The sequence below is a fragment of the Ruditapes philippinarum genome, unplaced genomic scaffold (genome assembly GCF_026571515.1).
Source record: "Ruditapes philippinarum isolate M1 unplaced genomic scaffold, ASM2657151v2 ctg1717_1_1_1_1, whole genome shotgun sequence".
Lineage (NCBI taxonomy): Eukaryota > Metazoa > Mollusca > Bivalvia > Venerida > Veneridae > Ruditapes > Ruditapes philippinarum.
This window is the reverse complement of record NW_026854300.1, coordinates 275,772-290,591: the sequence shown is the minus strand read 5'-3', so window position 1 is coordinate 290,591 and position 14,820 is coordinate 275,772. Positions and strand designations below refer to the sequence as shown.

Here is a 14,820-nt window from a genome sequence, read left to right as displayed (position 1 = left end):
TAAAACAATAAAATGTGAATTAAGTTATCTTTTATTTGTAGTTTAATGAGATGATAGCTAAGAAAACTACATGTACATCATTCATTTTTTCGCCTTTTCATATTTTTTATACTTTAATAATTGCTTGACTTTTACATTAAAAGATATGCGGAGATGAGATCGACTTTGTTAATTAAAGCCATAAATTTATTTAAGAAAATAATGTGACAAAACACAATTCTAATACAAATCTTATTGACAGTTATTGTGCTGTAAAACACATAAGACAGGTGTCTCAAATATGGTCAAATAATAAACAGTTAACATGCTATCAAGAAACGTAATTTATTTAGTTTCATTTCAGACTTGTAATTGAGTTACTTCCCCTTAATCGTTTGTGTGTACATGTAGTATATTATACATGTTTCTTTCTCATACTAGCAGTTTCACTCGAGGTCTTAGTCTGGTCTTAACAACATCTGTTTAAGTATTCACAAATAAAACAAGTAGATGTTTTGATGCTAAAGCATCAAATTGTTTCCGACGAGAAATTTATAATCTACTGGAAGTCATGCTTTTGTAATGCCTGATACTAGCAGGAATTTGCATATACCTCGTTATCTGTACTGTAATTATACCATGATTTATAGCGCAATAGGGTCAAATAGGGGGTTTATAATTTCTAAATAGTTTCAACATTATTGAAGCTATGATTGTTTTGTATGTTGTTTTTGTATTTTGGTAAAGTCTATACTGGTTGGAGAGATTAATATTATACAAAATCACATTTTTTTGCAATATTTTAATTATCTTTCAGTATTTTATTAAATATTGCACCACCTATACAAAGTTTAGTTGAAAATCTTTACATTAACTTCAAAAAATATGTATGAAAATGGAAACTGGTACATTCTTAAGGTTCCTGAATGAGGTATACAAAACATTTAAGATTAATTTTTTGTTGATATTTAAACAATTTTTCAAAAACCTCCTAAATCAGTGGCCTGTTGTACATCATATAATGCTTATTTATATATTACAATATTATTATATATATTTATATTTATTAATATGTACACAGTGTGCACTTCAAACATCAAAAGCCCCATAATACAACATCATGGTGTCCTAAGATTTAGGATGATAAAATTATTTAAGCTATTAAATGTTGATATAAATAATTAAAAAATAAACAAGATATAAAGAATTAAAAAGAAAAAAATTATAAGACAAGCTACAAGCATGATGGAAAATAATTATTAACAAATTCCTTGTATGGACTGGAATTAAAAGAATTTAAACAGTACAAGATGTTGTGGTTAAAGGACATGGAAAAAATTCAAGCCGATGGCAAGTAAAACAAAGAAATTCGCCGTACCTCTATAAAATTATGGGTCTGTGAAAAGGGACAAGAGATATATGTACATGTATACTCAAAAATGGACTTATCAAACGAACAGAGAAAAAAACTGAAGTAACATTATAAATTCAAAGAATATTGCACACTTAAAACAAACATCATTTATAACAGATATTTTTTCAAATTAAGTTCACAATAAGAAAATGAACCATTTGAACAGCTTGTTACAGAATAAGGACAGTGATAATCCAGTGGATATGCAACAATATTTTATTAGCGACAATATTGTCTTTGGAATAAGGTCAGAGAAAAACTGGTTGTGAAAGGCTCAGATCAACACTTGAAATATGCGTAAATGTTGATCAAACATACAAACTCAGTCAGTCTCCAGCACAAGCTTGCTACAGACTTTACAACATGATGTCATAAATCAACATGATGTCATAAATCAACATGATGTCATAAATCAACATGATGTCATAAATCAACAGCAACACCAAGGATAAGAAAATGGAATAACTGACCAAAATGCACATCAAAGAGACAGAAAGCTGACATTTCAGCAGCCACTGTGACGGATCAACAAAACAACAATTTGAACAAAGAAAAAAAATCCCACTGATGTGGAAATAAATTATATTCCAAGTGACTGTCCGGTGCTAGGGCAAAAATGTATCAAATGTGGACCGTTAAATCCTTTTACTGAACAATGGAAGTGAAATCATGGATTCTTTGTTAAATTCTTTTATCTTCTCCTGATCAAGTTTTTGTAAATGTTTGACTGGCTCTAAAGATATTTTTATAATATTAACTGCAGGGTCACAAATAAATTGCCTCCCAAATAATATATTTATAAAATTTATCCTTAAACACCTTTTGGAACCCTCCAAAGCATCGTTAACAACATACAAAAAGTGACTTATTACCAGCGCTTGGGATATAACTGTCAAATTTAAGCACAGAAACAAATCAATGTGTTCTGAATTCTATGTAGTTGAGAGTTCTGCTACCCTATTGTTTGGCCTAAAAACCTCTGTAGATATCGAGCTATATGCAGCAGAAGCTCTAGACCATGTAGTTTCACACTAGAAGATTGTTTGCCTATAAAGTATTTGTAAACTTAAGAAAACCCTAGGGCAAGACCAATCTTGACCCTAGGGTCTAAATTTGTATAACTATTGTATAGAACTGTACAATGATGATGCTTAAATGCTAAACATCTAAGCTCTAGGTGCCTGTAGTTTCTGAGAAGAATTTTAAATATTTCTTTTTTTATGTCTAGTTTAATAGCATAATTATGCATGGCAGTGGATCCATTCATCTAACTTTTGTAGAAGGACCTTTTATGTGAATTTTGGTAAAAATCAATTACATGTATGTTGTTATGGAATTGTTGCCTTAAGAAATTATATCATGAATGACACTAAACGAACATCACATTATCACTAAAGCACCTTGTGCACAGGTAAGCTTAAAAAACCCACTTGCATCATTTTACAGTGTTATAAATGTACTTGACAAATGGCACAACTGAACAAACCATCTGGTGTTGAAGCAGTAATAATTTCTATCACAGTTGAAGTTGCTTTTACAGCCTTTTGTACAATTAAGTATTGTTAAAGCCTTTTATACAATTAAGGATTGCCACAAAGCAATAAAATTCCATTTGCTTTTCTCTTCAAATCTTTTCACACAGGATTCAAAGCAAAGCACAGATCTTCTTTTAATCACCCCCATCAGAAATGGTTAATTTCTATTCTGAGCTCTTCTATTTATCTCCCTATCACAATAGCTCCATTTTTATACCAGCTCTTCTAATCACCTCCTCTGGCATACAGAAAACTGGATTCACAGGTTTGATTGATTCCTCCCCCATTAATGAAAGTCCTGTTAAACCAAACAATGTGTGGAATGGATCAACCTGAAAGAATATTACACAATCTAATCAGTCTTGAGCACATTTCATTAATCAAAAGTCTATCTAATGACATACAAGCAGTAAGAGGGTTTTTTTCCTGGATATCTTGTAACACTATTTTATACTATAAAGCATGCTGTTAAATTTGTATAGCACTAAACAGGAAAACAACTATCAATACCTACCATATCTCCTGGTCTGTCTGCAAACCCTCCCGTCTCCTCGTCTTGGCATGCCAGCATGAACTTCACCAACTTTTCCTGCAAACAAGTTAACACAATAATTCTAATTTTGCCATTTGTTTCCTGTGAACTTATAAACACAATAATCTGAATTTCTTCTGAACACATGTCAACACAATAATTTGAAATCCTCTTGTGAACTTATTAACACAACAGTCGAAATTTCTCCTGAACACATATTAGCAGAATCTTTTGACTAACAAGCCAAAACAATTAACGCATAACAAATTATTTAATTAACTATTAACAAAATTCCACCTTAAGGACTCAACAAAACAAACGTGCATAAAACAATTTAATAATACCACACACCTTATTGATCCAGTGTAATTTGCCAATTATTTTCAAAGATGACAACACCCACCATGAATAGCATACATCAGGTAACTTTTCTGGTCTACCTATAAAATTCATACAAGATAAAGTCAGTAATATAGTGCTGTTTAAGCAAACTCTATTTTGTTCGTACTATAAATCTTTTTTTTCTTTTTTTTTCATCATTCATGCACAGAGAAGTCCTCTTAAGTTAACAAATAACACATAGCTATAAATGTGTCCAAAGTACATAGATGTGCCAACATCGTATTGCCAGTATGTTCATTTCTATGAATAGACAGTGTGACATATAATTGGAAAAAAACACAACATAAATAAGTTTACCATTTAGTCCACCAGATGGAAGTTGCCTCTCACAAAGCCACCAACCTAACATATCAGCATTTACATTGTGTAACCTTCCAAGTATAGCTAGCATTCCAACACAACAGTAAATCTGAAATACAGAAACAGTATTGGTAACACACAAAATAATGGTAGATAGGAAATACAGAGATTCCTTCCTAACACACTAAAACAAAGAGACAAACAAAGAGACTTATAGATTTATGTATCCCTTTCCCTATATCCATCACACCTTATAAACTTATTGAGCTTGTTCTTTATAAAAATGAAAAAGCTGAATTGTTTACAGATACAAATACATTTTTATAAACATAACCATTTTCAAAGAGAACAATAGAAATCATGTCCATGAAAATCATGTGATATCACAGTTTACTGGACAAAAGGGAAGCTGTGTTCACATAAAACAATGATTATGATCCTTGTCTTTGCTACAAATGAGCTGACCTCACCTGTCCAGAGTGAGATTCCGACCCTGGCCGGCAACCAAACCCTCCATCAAAGTTCATACACGACAAGACAAACTCCACAGCCTTGTCTGTGTTAATCTCATCAAGACGTCCCAAAAGGGCCAGGCAAGCCACTGCGCAAAACGAAAATCTTGTGTCAACTTCACCTGTATGTAAATATAACAATTCATTACAATGCTTTTCAGTAGATAATGAAACTATATTTCCATATTTTCACTGTGACTTATGTTTGAATGAGGATGAAAACAATATATCATAAATGAATGGAAATTATGTCAGAAACACACTCTTGTGTTATTTTTCACTCATGAAGGGCACATGAAAATATTGCCTCTCACTTGTTTACTCTGTAAAATATATCTCAATCTGACATGCAAAACTAACAGTTTATTGTAAATCACAACTTCATTGTCTTGGTCATATGGCAACTTTCCAGGTTTAAAATGTTGAAGGAAGACTTCAGATGCACCTGCAAGTAGATCCACCAACCTTCTGTAAGCTTGCCGAATAGCATCCTCACATAAAAGAATCTAAAGTCCCTGATGGGATTCTAACCCACAGAGATGAGCGGCAAGTTATTTGAAGTCAATGACCATAACCACTCAGTCATAAGATCGCAGCAAAACAAACAGTTATCTTCAACATTTTAAATTATTATTATTATTACTATCTATATTGCAGCCATTGATAGTGATCTAGCAACTCTTTTAATTCAGTTTTATTCTGCCATATTGTTTTTGTGAATAAATGTTTGGTAATTAGGTAATTATATTATTACGAGTTATACAAAATATGCAGGAGTATATAGCCTAAATGAGATCATTATGACTAAAAGCACTATAAATATGCCATAAAGAACAAAAACACAATAATAAATTTTATGTACACATGACATTGTAGTTAACCATCTCTGATGTAGGAAAACCATGTTGTTTGTGCACAATTCTGTTCATCATACGACATCATACGCTAAGTTTTTCAACCAATCATATTTCGATAAATTTATTTGAATTATTATTACTAAAAAGATTTAAAGACTGTTTTCTAATACAAAAAATCCTTGCTTACTTCTTTCCAATTATATAACAAATAACTGGACTCCTAAAGACAAATCTTGATCAGTGATGTTCACAACTAAGTTAAACATTTCATGACAATTTCTAAACAACTCCATTTAACATGGACAACCCTATCAGTATTAAATTCTTACCCCACTTATCTCCGAAAAAACTGCCGTCATCTTGTTGCAAATTTTTTACAAAATCTACAACCTTGTCCACATTAATACAATTCTGGCAATCATACAGTGTCAATATCTGAATGATAAATGATAAAACATTTTAGTTATTTATTAACATCTTTGTCTTTAATAGTAACAGATCAAGGGAGGTAATTCATATGTAACATATTTCTATTCATTTTCATATTAAGACATCACGCAATCACTTGCCACTTTAATAATATTACCCATTACCGTATATTTTTTTTGGGAGCGGAGCTTTACGTTGTTCCAACACAGTAGTGGTCATATGGCGACTTTCCAGCTTTACTGGTAGAGGAAGCGGACACCCCTGAGTAGAACCACCGGTTATTTGTAAGCTAGCTGGATAGCTTCCTTGCATAAATGAGTCCCAAGCCCCTGGCAGGATTTGAACCCACAGTGGAAAGGTGCAAGTTGTTTGAAGTCAACGACCTTAACCACTCAGTCACGGACCATAATAATCTCAGAAACAATTAAGAAGGAAAGCAGTTCCATGTGACTTGGATGTTAGTGTTATTTGTGACTTTTGTTTTAACTACCATGTTGTCATAAGTGACCATAATTCAGAAGAAAATAACATGTTAATATATATAATTTTATAATGGATAGTCAAAAGCAATTATAAAAGCAACTGGCACATGATTTTAATCAACTTTATAGTGCCAACATCTATTTCATCAAAAATATGAATCAACGTTTCATGTAATAAATTACCTGAACGGCACTTAGGGTATAAAGTAAATGAGGATCATGCCCCACACTAGCACCAATACCACCACATTCATGTTGACACTGCTGTACAAATTCTACCACCTCATCTTTATTCATGCGTGAAAGCTGTCCCATCAAATCCATGGCCGTCAATCCCCAGTACATACCACTAACCCGTAGATACTCTGTCATACAGTACTCCTGTAAATATTTGTTTGAACTTTGATGGAAAATCATTAACATTTCACACCATGTTAAATACCTTACATGGACTTGTCCGTCTTTCAATCTGGACAAATACATTTTTCATAGGAATTATTTCATGAATTCTTACTAAATAGCAAACACTGCACACCACCATCAAATGGCACCGATTTGCCTGCTGATCTTGGTTAGCAATGGTTCCATAGGTAACTACCAGTTCCATGGGTAACCACCAGTTCCATGGGTGACCACCGGTTCCATGGGTAACCACCAGTTCCATCGGTAACCACTGGTTCCATGGGTAACCACCAGTTCCATGTGTAACCACCAGTTTCATGGGTAACCACTGGTTCCATGGGTAACCACCGGTTCTATGGGTAACCACCAGTTCCATGGGTGACCACCGGTTGACCGTTCTATGGGTAACCACCAGTTCCATGGGAAACCACTGGTTCCGTGGGTAACCACCAGTTTCATGGGTAACCAACAGTTCCATGTGTAACCACTGGTTTCATGGGTAACCACCAGTTTCATGGGTAAACATTGGTTCCATGGGTAACCACCGGTTCTATGGGTAACCACCAGTTCCATGGGTAACCACCAGTTCCATGGGTAACCACCAGTTCCATGTGTAACCACTTGTACCATGGGTAACCAGCAGTTTCATGGGTAACCACTGGTACCATGGGTAACCACCGGTTCCATGGGTAACCACCGGTTCCATGGGTAACCACTGGTTCCATGGGTAACCACTGGTTCCATGGGTAACCACTGGTACCATGGGTAACCACTTGTACCATGGGTAACCACCGGTTCCATGGGTAACCAGCAGTTCCATGTGTAACCACTTGTACCATGGGTAACCACCGGTTCCATGTGTAACCACTTGTACCATGGGTAACCACCGGTTTCATGGGTAACCACTGGTTCCATGGGTAAATAATGTTGCTGCAAGCTGGCTAAGAATCATCTAAAACATGGACTTGCAATATTAATGATTATAGTCATAGTTCATTTTTCCACCAAAGGGAAATTTTTTATATGTATTTTATTTATTATATGATTCATGCAGCTTCATACAGACATAGGTTACAACATATGAAAAACCATTTCATAAATTTAGAGTATTAAACTTTATTAAAGGGGTATCATCTTACATAATCCTCCTTTTTCGAGCTATATGCTGCAATATAATCAGCATGTTTCTGTAACATCAGTGTTTTAGGTGCATTTTCTGATATAACAACATCCTTTATTGGTGTTCCCTGAAATTTATAAAAAAAAATGCCAGTATATAAATTGTCACAATATGATTTTATATTCCACGCCCCCTACCCGCCTTATACTGAGGCCAATATTATTTGGTGGTTTCTAAATTGAAATTTAAATATTTTTTTTTTATAATTTTACTAGCAGATTCCAGTAGTTAGACACTCTATATTGTCAGTTGTCATAATTTTGATATATAACTCCCCCCACCCCCCTTACACCGAGGCCAATATCTTCTAAATAGAAGAAAAACAACAGCTTAGTAGTTAAATTTTTGCTGGCTGATTCCGGAATAAAAGAAAAGTTTCCATCTGTCTGAGGAAGACAATACAGCAGAAATCAATGCTCTGCTAAGTAACATCTTTAATATTTTTCTCTTGTAAAAGTACACTTTTGACTTTAAAATTCAAATAACAGCAGTTCAGCTTTATAACACATAAAATTTGGTCCACACTTAACGCCTCAGGGCTGTCAAACAAGCAAAAATCTAAAAGCCTGGTTTGGGATACAAGTTTAAAGGCACCTGTATAGATCAGTATGGAAAATTTAGGTAGTTTACTCCACAGGCCTCAGATTAAATGTCAACTTACTCAGAAATACGCAAAGTACCTTGATAGGAGAAAAACCGGCACCAAAGAACCTATCTGTACTGCGTCAAATTTTAATTTCTCTAGCTTTAAAATTTCTAGCTGGAAAATTTTCAAAAAGGGGCAGCATGGGTACATTTGGGTATTTTGTGCCGCTGTCAAAAAGTGTCAGGTTGAGGGCAGCACAAATTACCCAAATATTGCCAGAATATACTAAAAATAAATGTTAATTCTAAAACAATTATGCTTTAATTAAGGATCACAATATACACTTTCACTTCAATATAATCAAACATACCCAAATATACATTTCCTATCATTGTATTTTGAACCAAAACCACTGTTGTACAGCGTCCACCGGATATAGCCCCTCAAAACTCCGAAAACGAAAGTAAAAAGGTTTACGTCGAGTTCACCCAAGGTAATGTTTCAACTTATTTCTCCATCATAACTCCATCAATTTTTCCAAACTTAACAATTTTGTGAAGCTAAATATGTCAGGGTTTAAGGCAGTATTTGCTTTTTTCTGCAAATTGAATACTTTTTGTTAAATCGGCGATAAATTGTACCGTTTTTGTTGACATTTGCGAACGATGTTGATATTTACCTGTAAATCAGGTCCAAAAGGCATTTGTTGTATCAAAATCCATATTTAATATAAAATATAGGCTTCCTTCTACTTGTATTTGAGTGGTCATCCCTCAAATCGAGCTGCTTTTAGCAAAATTTGCGAAAAAAGACATTGCCTAGTGTACAGAGTCTAGCAGGGTTTTGTACGGGGTGTAGATGGAAAGCTGTTAGCAAGTGTACGGGGTGTAGTGATAAACGACTGCTATATTTTCTTCTCAAAAAAAAACAAAACACTAAATAAAGTACCAGAGCATACACGTACGCTGATGAAGGAATGACGATCGATGCCGGGGCAGGGATCGAAAAGTGAAACATTTTATCATTTTAAAAAGGATAAAAAATGTTAAATTACATAAGAAACATTATACGTTATAAAGTTATTTGCTAGCCTCCTCATATGAAAAATAACAATAAAAAAATATAAAATAATATATGAATTGACTATATTTGATTTGATCTAAATAATGTTTTTTGTAAGAAAGCAAGCGGCTACCTAGAATGGCACATTCTCATGTTATAGTATGAATTTAAGTAATTATTGAAGTTAACAATCAATATCTTGTGTCTTCGAATGACTGTCAGCTCATGAAGACTATAAAAATTTAAAATATATGACTGCTATACACTGTAACATTCTACTAAACCCTGTACATTAAATTTCTACACCCCGTTCACTTAACTTTGTATTTCTTGCTAGACTCTGTACACAAGGAAAGACTGTTTCTCGCAAATTTTGATAAAAGCAGCGCGAGTTGATGGATGACCACTTAAATACAAGTAGACGGAAGTCTATATTGTATATTAAACACGGATTTGAGAACAATAAATGCCTCTTGGACCCTTTTTACAGGTAAATATCAACATCGTTCGCAAATGTCAACAAAAACGGCACACTTTATCGCCGATTTAACAAAAAGTATTCAATTTGCAGAAAAAAGCAAATACTGCCCTAAATCCTGACATATTTAGCTTCACAAAAGTGTTTAGTTAGGAAAAATCGATGAAGTAATGATGGAATAATAACTTTAAACATTACCTTGGGTGAACTCGACCTAAACCTTTTTACTTTCTTTTTCGGTGTTTTGTGGGGCTATATCCGGTGGACGCTGTACAACAGTGAAAACATACTGATGATACAGAAGATCTATAAATTCAAAAAATACAACATTTAATAGGACACTTACAAGAATTAAATTTCAACAAAATAATACCCTAAACAATCAAATGTAGACAACAAATATTATCATATTTTTATCTTAAATTGCAAGTACACGGATTGACAGTTTCCAAATTAGCAGACTACAGGCTTTTCTTATCAGTAGAATTGCGAGTAAAGATAACCAATTGCGTATCTCACTGTATAAAACATATGTAAAATGTTCTGACATGTGGTAGGTTTAACTGTAAATTTAAATACCTTCAGTGTGAAACAATGTGTTGAAATATATACTGAGATGAAGCTAAGATCACCAGCTTTTCATTGGTGTAATAAAATTTAAAATCGGACATTAAATGGACTAAAACTAGTAGAGGTTTAAAAACGGCTAATTTTGCATTGTTTTGCATTAAAGATATTGTTTATTTGTCTGTTTGTTTGTTTCATTTTACGCCTTTTTCAACAGTATTTCAGTCATATAGGCGGGTAGTTTTCTTACCATCATTCCTGGAGAGTTACACCAGTACTAGACTACCTTCCTCAGCGCTAAACTACCAAAGCATCTCCCGAGGATCAGACCCACGCCAGAGAGGTAACTGGATTAGAAGTAATCGACTCCAACCCCTCGACCTCTGAGGCGGTAGAGATATTGATTTTACTTGAAGCTAAGGGAAATAACTCTTGTTTTTCACTCGATATACCTCCGTTATTTACGTAGTTCATATAGAGACTGTCAATGGGTGTATTGCAAGTAATGAAGCATTGAACCAAGATAAGTAAACCAGTATCCTACCGTGACCCAAATTCGGCGTTCTCCTAAATTCGGCGATGTTTTGTTTTTCATCATTCCCGCGAGATTTCAGAGGTGAAGGTCAATCATGTTTATGTCCCACGGTCTATTTTTACAAATCGAGAGATTTTCTGTGCTAAAGATGGAGACACAGCTGGTAAGCATTAAAAATTGTACATGACATGGAGAAAATTGTGTGTTTTTCCTGATGCAATTTCAAGTTTATCTATACTTTCCTCTATTTGATTGATATTGTTGCTTAAAATAATTTGACAGTCGCCGTTTTTTATCTAATATTAAAATAACTATTATTACTGCCGATCTAGGTCAACATTCTTCGTCACAATCCCGCCAAAATAAAAAAATTACTGCAACCCAATCAGAATCGCCGAATTTAGGTGACGTTTTCAGTTTGTAGTAAGATTTTACATCAGCCATATTTGTTTATATTTGGCAACCGCTGAACGATTACATTGTTAGAAATGAACTTAAAGTAACTTTTAAATATTTTTAGTATAATTATATCAAGTATAATTATAGATTACTGTAGTTTATTGAAAATGCCATTGACATTTGTTCTTATATCGCCGAATTTAGGTTACACCGGGATACAGGAAGACTGGGCTTTTAAAGTTTTGAAAGCAAGAACTATATGCAAATCTGATTGCCTTTTATTCTGTTTGGACAAAGAGAGTTCAAGTATATCCATCTATAACAAAACTACGTTGAGGAGCTACTCGTCACCATGGAGAGACAAGTCGTTTTTGATGATGAGTGAGAAATTATGGGGCGAATCGTCAGTGGGACGAATCGTTATTCTGTCTTAAATTATCCTCAAATTATCTTTAGGCCATTTAATAGATTTTTGAAACAAGGTCTTAAATTTTATATTGATCAATCAATTTCATTTTAAAAGAAATAAAGCTTACCATCACTAAATAAACGAGAAAATAACACTTTAACAAATAACATATAGACGCTCTGGTCAGATATGAAAGCGTCTAGCTGATGTAAAGATAATTGGAAAAGAAAAGAGTTTAACGAAAAGAAGCTCAAAACGCAGTACTTATTGACAATTAATTGCCTTTGTAAAATAAACATAAGTAACGTACATGCTGAAAGTTGTTGAAACACACCGTGACTGAAGAAAGTATAACGATATTTATTAAATTTATATCTTTTTAATTACAGCCTCTGTTTGTTTAACTACTGCATTACTTAAATTAGTCCGAGATGATTGTTATTAATCGCCGATGTGTCTATTATTTTAATTATTCTATCCAAATTGAACACACCAAATCTCCGCATACACACGTCAACAGAAGTGTCGTCACAAATGATTATAATAATCAAATTAAAGTCTAAGAGCTCAAGATGACTTAATGATCAATTCTCTTGGACTTCTGCATGTGACATTGACTTTGGCCAAAGAGGCCTGAATTTTGTGCTCAACACTATGCCTCACAATGTTGAACATTTATGCCAAGTTATATAGCAGTACAAATTTAACAACAAACAAGTGTATTCCTCTGTCTGACCTTGACCACGGATTTAAATTATAAATCCGTGCCTTGACATTTGACCCGCTTAATGTGTGCAATACTATACGTCTCATGATGGTGAATATTTGTGCCAAGTAAAACTAATTATCATTTTTATCAAAGATCCCCAAATACATGCAGAAGATTAGTTCTTGATATTTTTTTTACATTTAATCATTTCTGTTGACATTGACCTTGCATAAGTTGAAAAAGATATGCTAGGAAATTGTGCATTTCTGATACACCAATCAATTAAAGACTACAAATTTGTCCAGACACAGATTTTCGTATATTTATCTAGCTTTTGTAATTTGTGTGATCCATGCATTAAGACAAATTTAGACATCTTATCATCTTTGCTGACCTTGACCCGGATTACACTTGCAATGTGACCTTGACCTGGTTCATACCCGCAGCACAATTTATTTCAAGCAATACTTTATCCAACAATGCATGTAGATAAAATTATCCGAATGAATTCTACTAGGAGCATGACAAAACGAATCAAGCTCTCAAACTATAATAATATGAGGTCACAATCAATAGTATTAAGATATATACATGTATAATCGACTACGGAATATATCTGGACTCGTGAAAAGTCTGAAAAATTATATGATGGCTGGTCAAATAATGTCTCTCAAGTTGTGTACTTGACATTCTCGTATTAGACAGTCATATAACTTTGGATGGTCATGTGGTACGATTTAAAAGCAGCAATCGACTGATAATAAAATTATGAGGTTATTATATATTTGAGTACAATACTGGATAATACAGGACGAGTACACAGCGGTCAAATCTGCATTGGACGAGACGCTATCCGAGTCTGATATAGGTTTTGTACAGGTACAATAGAATCAGTAATGTTCTCAGCAATGTTAAATGGCCTTTTATTTCAAACCATCATTTTTTTTGACATTTTGATAGAACTTTGTTACTACATACATAGTGCTGACTTCAAAATCAGCTAACCTTACCTGACCGTTAGGAGTTCATCCATAGTTCATCTTTAATGAGACTGCTCCTTTTTCGTGTTTTTATCAAGACCAAATTAGCGTGATTACTTTGTTAATGATAATAATAACAAGAGGTACCAATAATTTATTGAATTTGATTGATTTACTTATGTTTAGTTTGGCTAATAATTGAGCTTTCAACCTCTTTAACAAATAATATATAGTGACAAAAACATCGTTAACATGAACGAAATATCGTTTTACTTTGAACAAATAATAAATTTGCGTAGGCTTTCGCATCCATTAGAATGCCGCCGCCATTTTAATTATCTAGTACTGGTTTAATTCACTTTTCTTCTAAGACTGCTGGTACGTGTTCTTGTATATATACTGACGGTTAATCATTTAGACTTTACTGCAGAAAAGAAAGCATTTGTTTTATACTAATATGGACTGATCTTATTTAAAGGTAAATCATATAGTTATCAGTTTTGAATTATAGTATATACATGTAATTTACAGTAACCATTTACACGTTATTGTTTAGATGTATGGAAACTAAGACCGCTTTTCAATTTGTACGTGATCCGTGATCCGCGTATGTGATGCGCTCCGGAGTATGGCCGCTATTCCATTGGTACGTGATCAGTGGTCCGCGTCCGTCATCCCTGTCCGCTACCGATTCGCTAATCAAAGAATACGTTGAATCTTTTCCTTTTGTCCGTTTACCATCCGCTTCCGCGACGGCATCCGCGACGTTTTGCAGGATGAGCAATTTTTTACGGACGCGGACAGTCACGGACTTGTCTCATCCCTACAAATGCCTCGAACAAAATTAAATACCTCATCGATTTCGAAAGAAAATACTAAAGAGCTCACCAAAATAGTGTGGGAGAACCTATAACTTTATGATGCACCAATGACAGATTAAAAAAACAACAACATCTGGTCTTCGGTTGCTAAAGAGATGTTATTTAAAAACAGAACTGGTATTCAATGTTTGTTATCTAATTCTTTGATGTTACTGTTTTTGATATTAGAATGAAATTATATCATATTCTA

General features: G+C 33.8%; 1 protein-coding gene across 1 annotated transcript; it reads right to left on the bottom strand.

Annotated features, from left to right (window-relative positions):
- Positions 1–623: 623 nt before the first annotated feature.
- LOC132739741 (geranylgeranyl transferase type-2 subunit beta-like) lies at positions 624–12,278 on the bottom strand. The gene is made up of 9 exons (XM_060727530.1): positions 12,188–12,278; positions 7,984–8,091; positions 6,626–6,823; positions 5,861–5,966; positions 4,633–4,796; positions 4,160–4,271; positions 3,812–3,900; positions 3,443–3,517; positions 624–3,260 (listed from the first exon to the last, which is right to left on the bottom strand). The coding sequence occupies exons 1-9, from the start codon at positions 12,188–12,190 to the stop codon at positions 3,123–3,125; spliced, it is 993 nt and encodes a 330-aa protein (XP_060583513.1). The 5' UTR covers positions 12,191–12,278; the 3' UTR covers positions 624–3,122.
- Between the last annotated feature and the right edge of the window lie 2,542 nt (positions 12,279–14,820).